General features: G+C 37.3%; 1 protein-coding gene and 1 long non-coding RNA gene across 3 annotated transcripts in view; both read right to left on the reverse strand.

Annotated features, from left to right (window-relative positions):
* Positions 1–1,495: 1,495 nt before the first annotated feature.
* Positions 1,496–10,478, reverse strand: part of LOC103132198 (biliverdin reductase A-like) — a 47,614-nt gene continuing 38,631 nt past the window's right edge. For both annotated transcript variants that reach the window (XM_016667218.1, XM_007543964.2), the window contains one exon: positions 1,496–1,817. In XM_016667218.1, coding sequence (XP_016522704.1) covers positions 1,562–1,817 — 256 coding nt within the window. In that variant the 3' untranslated portion in view covers positions 1,496–1,561. The remainder of the gene's footprint in view (positions 1,818–10,478) is intronic.
* On the reverse strand, positions 7,706–7,943 carry LOC107835053 (uncharacterized). Its single transcript, XR_001660881.1, has 2 exons — positions 7,789–7,943; positions 7,706–7,754 (listed from the first exon to the last, which is right to left on the reverse strand). It is a non-coding gene; the product is annotated as an uncharacterized LOC107835053 (long non-coding RNA).

Consider the following 10,478-nt stretch of genomic DNA (forward strand, 5'->3'; position numbering starts at 1 on the left):
GAACTGCTCTAATTCCAAAACTACAACACCTAGACTCTTCAAACCTGGACTATATTATTCTGCTCTAATAGCAGAATATTTTAATCCATGTTTGGGATTTGTGAAACTTCACTAAAGTTTAGATTACTATTCACACTTGTTCCATGCAATTTTTTTCAAATTCAAATTCAATTCTAATTCAAAACCACTTTATTAATCCCAAAGTGAAACTAAATGTTGGTGTAACTAATTAATTCTTCAAAGAGCTATTGTAGATGGTGATGGCTGCTGGAAGGAAAGATCTTCTGCAGCGGTCTGTTAAGTGAAGTGAAGTTTCACAAATCAGAAAAAAGTTTCATGAATCCCAAACATGGTTTTAAATATTGTGCTACTAGTTGAAAACAATCTGGTCCTGGTTTGAAGTGTCAGGGTGTTGTAGTTTTAGAATTAGAGAAGTTCTGGTGTGAACCAGATGCAGAAAAGGGTCTGAAATCGCCCTTCATTGAAGTTTCACAAATCACAAACATGGTTTTAAATATTTTGCTACTAGTTGAGAATAAGTTATTCTAGGTTTGAAGAGTCTAGTGTTTTAGATTTGGAATTAGAGCAGTCCTCGTGTGACCAAGATAAAAAAAAGTGGTGAAATCGGCCTTTTTTGAAATTTCACAAATCAGAAAAAAGTTTCACAAATCCCAAACATGGTTTTAAATATTCTGCTGTTGAGAATAATCCAGCCCAGGTTTTAAGTGTCTATGTATTGTAGTTTTGGAATTAGAACAGATCTTGTGTGACCAAGACAGGAAAAAAGGTGAAAATTGCCATTTATTGAAGTTTCACAAATCAGAGAAAGGTTTCCCAAATCCCAAACATGGTTATAAATATTCTGTTAGAACAGAATAATCCAGTCCAGGTTTGAATTGTCTAGGTGTTTGTAGTTTTGGAGCTGGAGCAGTTCCAGTATGATCCAGATGCAAAAAAAAGTGGTAAAATCAACCTTTATTGAAGTTTCATAAATCAGATAAAAGTTTCACAAATCTCAAACATGGTCTAAATATTCTGCTATTAGAGCAGAATAGTCCAACCCAGGAAAGAGGAGATAAGCTGCACATGCAGGCTGTTAAGTGAGATGCAGGTGATTGGTTTTCGTGATCGGTGATCACCAATCACATACGTTTTCACGGAAATCGGCTGATTATGATCGGTGGCCGATTCATCCAAAACCATGAATACTGGTGTCTGCCACAGGATTAATAAGTTTACATGACACAAATTTATGTTTATGTATAAGGATAATTATAATTCCTCATTCTAAATTGTCCTTTAGTAGAGGACGTTTGCCAGAATTAAGTACCAAGCGACAGATGAAGGATGGTGGGATGGAGTTATAGAAAACCATGGGAAAACCTTAGTAATAGAAATCAATTTCAGCAATAATGTGTCAAGAAAAACAAACAAAAAATTCTCTTTAGAGCTTAGAACTACATGAAGCCTTTAAAGAACAAACATTAAAGGAGAAATAGAGAAATAATGTTTAATTCAAACAGAATCAATACAAGCTGATGACAAAGCAGAGAATCCTTATTTAACTTTTGCAAAGTTCCTGAATCTTCTGGGCCAGTCCCAAACAGTGTAAGATTCTCACCCTCTCTCTGTCAAGTTCTTCAGTACTCACTTGGCCTGACAACTTGGCAGAGAAGAGGATCAGGTCTTGCATAAAAAGTCCAACAGTACCTCTAGGTGCTGGAGGAATCTGGGTCAAAGTGAAGCCGTCAAACACAAAGTTGATCTTCTTAGTCCTTGGGAGACCTGCTTGACGTTCCTCAATCCATGTCAAAGGTCTGAAAAATACAAACTTTACTTTAGGTTCTTTTGATGGTTTCATGATTGTGTTTGTCTCAGAAAATTCTATGCAAATTATTGCAGTAAAGATAAAGGTAATTTTATTTATATAGCACATTTTCAGTAACAAGGCGATACAAAGTGGTTTACAGGAATTAAAAGGAAATAGAATAAAAATAACAAACCAAAGAATAGAGCAAAAGAAAAAGAATCTAATGTTGATCTAAAGCAGGGGTGGGCAACTCTAGGCCTGGAGGGCCGGTCTGCTGCAACTTTTAGATGTGTATCTACGTCAACACACCTGAGTTGAGTTGGTGGGTTCTAGGAGATTGCGAAGATAATCATTTGACGAACACAGAAGACGTTGTGGCCGGGCTTTTGAGCGAAAGATCTAGGATTGTGGAACAAAACTTGGAGTGTGGAAAAGGCGGTTTTTGGCATAAACTGGTATGTGAATGGTTCGAATGGCAATGGAGATAAGTAATGAAGAAGAAGGGGAATATGAAGGGTGGACGCCAGTGGGAAGAGGGAGAGGAAGAGGACGAGGAAGAATCAAAGTAGACGAAGGGAAGGGAATCAGAGATAGCCAAGGTAGTAAACGGGATTTAGAAGGAAGCAGTTCAGAGGAAGAGAGGGTAGTTAGGAGAAAAGTTGTGAATGAGGAATTTAAAGTAATTCTGAAACTTAAGAGTGACGAAGATCAGGAGAAAATTAGCCCAATTGGGGTGTCAAGAGAAACTAAAAAGAAAATAGGAGACGTTGAAATGGTAAAGATTTTGAGAGATGGAAGTCTTTTGATAGAATGTAAGGATATAGAGCAAAAGAATAAGGCCTTCAATGTGGACAATATATGTAAAAGAACTGTGCTGGAGGAAAAAATGTTGGGAGGAAATAAAAAAAAATTAGAGGGGTGATCTATGGGATCCCTCTAGATGAGGATCTGGAAAAACTTAAGAGGAATATTGTTGGAGCAAAGGTGACTAATGTGAAAAGGCTGTGAAGAACTGTGGATGGTGAGAGAGTTGGGAGTCAGTCAATCCTAGTGGAGTTTGAAGAAAAAGAGTTGCCAATCAATATAAAAATAGGATATATAAGTTTCCAAGTCAGACCTTATGTTCCTCCACCACTTCGGTGTTTTAAATGCCAAAAGTATGGACACATTGCGGCAGTTTGTAAAGGAAAGCAGAGATGTCCAAAATGTGGGGAAGATCATAAATTTGAAGAATGTAAGGAAGACGTACAAGAGAAATGTTGTAACTGTGTAAAGTCTTGAAGGTATTAAAACATAACCCTCTTTCTTATCTCACATGTTACGTACGGAGGATGTGAGGTAAGAAAGAGGGCTAAAGAAGTAGTGCAGATTAAAACATCTAAAAATATAAGCTATGCAGAGGCTGTTAAAAATGTGAAGGAGCAGGAAAAAAGAGGTTGAGCAAATGGGGAGTCAAACAACACGGCAATCTAAAAAAAATCTAGTTTTATTCATAGCTTATGTTATCAACTGTACAGATCAAGCTAAGCACAAAACCGAGATTAAAATAATAGTGAGAGGAGCTGAAAAATTCTTGGGGTTTAAGGAAGGTACATGGGAAGAAATAAATAAACAGCTAGAGGTGGATAAGAAGTCGGGACCAGCAAGTGAAAGTAGTTTATGCTAATACTGCAATGGAACGCTAGGAGTTTGATAGCTAATGGACAGGAATTTAAAGGTTATATTGACAAGCTTGAAGTCCAACCATATATAATATGTGTGCAGGAAACTTGGTTAAAATTAACATTAGATTTTGTGATTAGAGGATATGTTAGTAGTACAAGAAGAGATCGAGAAGAGGGAGGGGGAGGTGGATGTGGAATATTTATAAAATGAGGGATAAAATATCAGGTTTTAGGAAAAGGGAAAGAACTAGAATTTGTAGTAATTGAGGTATGGGAGCAGGGAGGTAAAATTAAAATAAATTTTTATAATCCATGTAAATTGTTATCGTCTGAAATAATGGTGGAATTATTAGATTATTTGGAGGGAAGAGTAATTTGGTGTGGGGATTTCAATGCAAAAAGTACACTATGGGGTAATAGTAAAGATAAAAATGGCCAGGTTATAGAAGAAGTGATGGAAAAGAAAAAATTTAGTATGTATTAATGAGAGAAGGGGAACAAGAATCAATATAAGAACGGGGATGGAATCATCTATTGATCTATCAATTGTATCAAATGATGTAGCTGGTATTTGTGAGTGGTCAGTTGATAAAGAAACTACAGTAGGTAGTGATCATTATCCTATAACTATAAGGGTAGGAATAATTGGAAATAAGTATAAAAATAGTGGGGAGAGATTGAACTTTAATAAGGCAGATTGGAGTAAGTTTAGATATTTGAGTCAAATGTATTTAGAAAAGGTAGATTTTAATATGCATATAAATGAAGTAAATGCAAATATCTCGAAGGTAATAATGGAAGCAGCAGAAAACTCTATTAAAAAGTCAGGGAGTATTAATGATAAGAAAAAGGTGCCATGGTGGACAAGTGAGTGTAAGGAAGAAATTAAATTAAGAAATAAAGTCTTGAAGGTATTAAAACATAACCCAGTTTATATGAACTTATTGATTATAAAAGGAAGCAAGCAGTAGTAAGGAGGATTATAAAGAAAGCTAAGAGAGACTATTGGAGAAATGTTTGTAGTACAATAGGGAAAGATACAAAAATTGAGAAGATATGGAAAGTAATTAAAAAAATGAATGGTATTAAAAAAGAGTTTGATTATCCTGTATTAAAAGTAGAGAATGCTGACATAATTAGAGATGAGGATAAAGCTGAGGTAATGGCAAGATTATTTTGTAAGATACATAGCACAAATAACATTAGCGAAGAGGGAAGAAAAGGGAGAGAAAATACTGTTCTTAAGTATAAAAATTTAATACAGAGTGATGAAGAAATAAATCATTTTTTGAATGTTGATTTTACCAAAGTGGAATTAAATTGTGTGCTTAGAAAGACCAAAAATACAGGTGAAGATAAAATTTGGTATAGAATGATAAGTCAACTAAGTGATAAGTCAAAAGCTATAATATTTCTAATTATCAAAGTGGTTTTCATAAAGGGAGGAGCACTAATGACTCAACATTATGTCTTGAGCATGAAGTTAGAAATGATATGATGTGGGTAGAGGGTTTATTAATTAAGTTACACAAATTACACAAATTGGGGATTAAAGGAAAATATATGAATGGATTAAAGACTTTTTAACAAACAGGAAATTACAGGTAAGAATTGGAGTAGTTTCAGATAAATATCTAGTGGAAAATGAAACGCCACAGGGAAGTATTATAAGCTCATTGTTTTCTGTTATGATAAATGACATATTCAAAAATATTGGAAAGGATATGGGTTGTTCACTCTTTGCAGATGATGGAGCTGTTTGGCTGTTTGGAAAAGAGGGAAAAATGTTGAGTTTATAGTAAAGAAATTACAAAAGGTAATTATTGATATAGAGGTGTGGGCACTGAAATGGGGATTTAAATTCTCAGTGGATAAAACAAAAGTAATTATATTTTCTCAGAAAAAAACAAAAAGTAATAGATTTAAAATTATAGATTCAAAAAATAGAGCAGGTAAAGAGTATAACATTTTTAGGTTTGTGGTTTGATGAAAAATTAAAATGGAATATTCACATTCAAAAGATTTTAGATAAATGTATGAGAAAATTGAATATATTGAGATTTTTGGCTGGTAGTGAATGGGGGGCAGACAGACAATTGCTAAAACAGATTTATACAGGAATGATAAGATCTGACTTTGATTTTGGTTGGTTAGTTTACAGTTCAGCAGCTAAAACTCATCTGGATAAATTAGACCAGAGGTTCCCAAACTGTGGGGCGCGCCCCCTAGGGGGGGGGCGCCGTGTCATTGCAGGGGGGGGGCGCGGGAAGCCGTCTGGATGAAAACAAAACAAAACATGAACACTGTATGCGCTGTGTTTTTACCTTAGAATGGCCAACTTTAATAAGGCAGATTGGAGTAAGTTTAGATATTTGAGTGAAATGTATTTAGAAAAGGTAGATTTTAATATGCATATAAATGAAGTAAATGCAAGTATCTCAAAGGTAATAACGGAAGCAGCAGAAAACTCTATTAAAAAGTCAGGGAGTATTAATGATAAGAAAAAGGTGCGATGGTGGACAAGTGAGTGTAAGGAAGCAATTAAATTAAGAAATAAAGCCTTGAAGGTATTAAAACATAACCCAATCTATATGAACTTAATTGACTATAAAAGGAAGCAAGCAGTAGTAAGGAGGATTATAAAGAAAGCTAAGAGAGAGAGGGATAAGTCTCTGGCAGCTGAAGGAGGAACAGCTTATCCTGCTCTCTCCCGTCCTTACTGATAACTTTGCCTGTGAATTATTTTTAAAGTCACAATTTTTATGGTTATATTTACATTATCGACATAATAACTGGATTACTTCAGACTTAAGGACTGGGAAATTTTTTTCACTTTTATTTTTACCTTACTTTTCTTCATCTCCAAGTTGAGCTAGGGCAAAATGCCCCCGTCCGACTCCAAGGACATTAACAGTATTCTACAACGACTTCGGTTTTTAGAAACGAAGATTCAACGGCTGGAGGTGAACTTTGAGATCAACGCTACCTGTGGAAATGAAACAACTCTTCCTCAAATCAGCGGTGAGGTCGTACACCCCGCACCAAGCAGCTCACCCTGGATCGCTCAGGGCGCCAAGCCAAAACAAAAGTCTCACACTGCAGATCCCATGAGACGACTAACAGGGAGAACACCTCACCTGGACGAAACAGCGTGGCCGACTGAGCCGAAACCCACCTTCAACTTCAACACCTGCTCCGCCAAAGAACAGCAAACAAGCAGCTGCAACCAAAATGGCTCCACTGACCCCGCTCCCAAGGACAAAGCGACCAGCCCAAGCCTCAAAATATTCCGACTCCGTGGGAATCCCACTGAAAAACAGATTTTCTGCACTCCAGCCTGAGCCTCTGAGTGAAAACCCATCTTCAAACATCAACAATGAAGCGAGACCAGCACATCCACCCCACAAAGCGCCGAAGGACAAAATAACCACCAGGAAAACGAAAGGTATGCAAAGAGTGCTTATTGTTGGAGATGAGACAGTAAATGGAATCAGTCATGTGTGCAATCCCAAGAAAACGAGAGTGGTTTCTTTTCTTGGTGACACTGTATCTGATTTGACTCGCAAAGTGCTCTCTCTAACCGCTGATCAGCCAAACATGGAGACTTTAGTTGTGCATGTTGGAGCCAACGATCTGGCAAAGCAAAAATCGGAGATTCTAAAAAAGGACTTTAATATTCTTCTGGACACTATGGGAAAATTAAAAATGAAGTTATTTCTCAGTGGTCCAATTCCATCGCCTCAATGGGGAGACGAAAAACATTCCAGGCTGGGCATGATAAACAAATGGCTGATTAAAACCTGCTCTGCCAGCTCAGTGACCTTCATCGATAACCTCTGGATCTACTGGTAGCGCTTTCACCTCTTTGGAAGAGGCTGACGCAATCTTAACAAACATGGGATAAGGCTGCTCACTGCAAACATTTTCATTTTATCAACAAGAACAGCAATGTGACCATCTCTTCAGAAGAACAGGCTCAAGGATGTGTGACTAGGATGGAAGCCTCCGCTTATCAAGAACAAACTATTCCAATACAAACTGATAAAACATCGACTGGGAACAGATTGACCGGTTCCCCTCCTCCATCCCCCCTCCCTCTCTGCTCCTACACTCACTCACAAGACCAGAGTTTCCCAGGAAGTCAATCACTAAAGAGAGTCGGGCTGCACCTGAGCCGCCTGAAGATGCTGGTGGAGGATCCGGGTCAGAGAGGAGGACGGACAGACTCCTCCTCCTCCCAGCAGGATAGTATGGATCAACAGGTTCGCCTCGGCACGATTCTCTAGGGAGAGCTAGGGCGTTAACATAGCAGACCTCACTTCATCAAAGCCACCTGCCTCTGACCTCCCTGAGGATCCGGCACTCTGCGTTTCTGAGGTCTGAGACCGGGGTCCAGATATGATTTTTACAACCGTCTTCCACCAGAATGTGTCTGGCCCCCCGACATTTCATAGCAGGACATTACCTGTCCGGATCACTAGAAGAAAAGTTAGAAAANAATTAGACAATATTCAACATCAAGCATTAAGATTGTGTACTGGAGCATTTAAAACAACACCTACAGAAGCATTAGAAATAGAAACGGGAGAAATGCCATTAGATCTAAGGAGAACTAAACTAGGAATTAATTATTGGTTAAGTTTGATGGGTAATAAATGTGATCATCCAACTCGGGAAATTTTAAAGTCATATTGGGAAAAGGAAAAGAAAGAGATGAGGAGTTATGGATGAAAAATTGAAAAGGAAGTAAAGGAATTTAAAATGGATGTTTTAGAAATTAGTCAAACAGATCCAACATCAATTATACCACCCTGGATTCTGCCAGAAACTATAGTAGATATATCATTAATGGTAAAGAAACAAGACAAATCAAATGTTGTAGGTAGATATTCAGTGCAATCACATTTAAATCAGTATTATCGACATGTCCAAATTTACACAGATGCATCAAAAATAGCAGGAAAAATGGGAATAGCATTTGCAATCCCAGAATTCAATTTGAAAATAGGGAAGAGAATTACAGATGGGTTATCAATTTATACAGGAGCTATACTATTGGCATTACAATGGATAGAGGACGTAAAACCACTGCAAGCAATAATTTGCTCCGATTCAAGCTTGGCTTTGATAAGCATAAAACATAACAGTACAGATTGTAGGATGGATATCTTATTAGAATTATTGCATACTCTATTTAGAATACAAAATATGGGGTTAATAGTTGTTTTTGTATGGGTTCCAGCACATATAGGGGTAATAGGTAACGAGTGGGCTGATAAATCGGCAAAGGCAGCAATACATAATCCTATTAGTTTTACAGTTAGGACAAGTAAATCTGAAGGGAAAAGTAAAGTCAACGAGGAGCTGATGAAAATATGGCAGAGAAGGTGGGATGAAAGTTTAACAGGAAGATGGTTTTATAAAATTCAGAAGTTTGTAGGAAGGAAAAGAAAGGGAAGAAGAAACAGGAAGGAGGAAAGAATAATTAGGTTACGGTTCGGTCATACAGGGCTTAATTATTCACTTTTTAAAATACAGAAGCATAAAACTGGAAAGTGAGATTATTGTGAGAAGTTTGAAACAATAGAGCATGTTATTTTAGAGTGTTATAAATATGAAGATGAGAGAAGATGCATGTTGAGAGAGTGTGAAGGTATTAAAGAAAGGTTTAATTTATCAGATTTTTTGAGGAGGGATTTGGGGAGTAGACATATTCAAATAATTATTTGGTTTCTTAAAAAAAACAAAGGTATTTCATAGAATCTGAGTAGAGTAAGATGGTTGTGAATGTGCAAAGAATAATGAAGAGAGGTTTATAAGCTATTTAAAAGTAAAGTTATATAAGTAGGTGTGAGTGTGAGAGTGTATGTTTAGTCAGAAATATTATAGGGATTAGGTATGAAGTATATAGATCATCACGAACCACACTCCATACCAGTAAGTGGCGGTAATGCTACCAGTGCTGTGGTGCTACCGTTTCATACTGGATCACTTACAGTACCAATGTCAACTCTATAAAATGAGCACTGTAAAGACTGAAGCTGGTTTGGGTTTTGGAAAAGCAATCACTCCAGGATGTCAGGTTAGGACAGCTGATATACAGTGGTGTGAAAAAGTGTTTGCCCCTTTCCTCATTTCCTGTTTTTTTTTTTTTGCATGTTTGTCACACTTAAGTGTTTCGGAACATCAAACCAATTTAAACAATAGTCAAGGACAACACAAGTAAACATAAAATGCAATTTGTAAATGAAGGTGTTTATTATTAAAGGAGAAAAAAAATCCAAACCATCATGGCCCTGTGTGAAAAAGTGATTGCCCCCCTCATTAAAATGTACTATAACTTTGGTTTTTAACACCTGAGTTAAATTTCTCTAGCCACACCCAGGCCTGATTATTGCCACACCTATTTTCAATCAAGACATCACTTAAATAGGAGCTGCCTGACACAGTAAAGTCCACCAAAAGATCCTTAAAAGCTACACATCATACCGAGATCCAAAGAAATTCAGGAACAATTGAGAAAGACAGTAATTAAGATCTATCAGTCTGGAAAGGGTTAGAAAGCTATTTCCAAAGCTTTGGGAATCCAGCGAACCACAGTGAGAGCCATTATCCACAAATAGCGAAGACATGGAACAGTGGTGAACCTTCCCATGAGTGGCCAGAGGCCCAAAATTACCCCAAGAGCGCAGCGACGACTCATCCAAGAGGTCACAAAAGACCCCACAACAACGTCCAAAGAACTGCATGCCTCACTTGCCTCAGTTAAGGTCAGCGTTGATGCCTCCACCATCAGAAAAAGACTGGACAAAATGGCCTGCAAAGGCAGAGTTCCAAGAAGAAAACCACTGCTGAGCAAAAAGAACATTAAAGTTCGTCTCAATTTTTACAAAACACATCTTGATGATCCCCAAGACTTTTGGGAAAACATTCTGTGGACCGATGAGACAAAAGTGGAACTCTTTGGAAGGTGTGTGTCCCATTACATCTGGCGTAAAAGGAAC

The sequence above is a fragment of the Poecilia formosa genome, unplaced genomic scaffold (assembly GCF_000485575.1).
Source record: "Poecilia formosa unplaced genomic scaffold, Poecilia_formosa-5.1.2 Scaffold954, whole genome shotgun sequence".
Classification (NCBI taxonomy): domain Eukaryota; kingdom Metazoa; phylum Chordata; class Actinopteri; order Cyprinodontiformes; family Poeciliidae; genus Poecilia; species Poecilia formosa.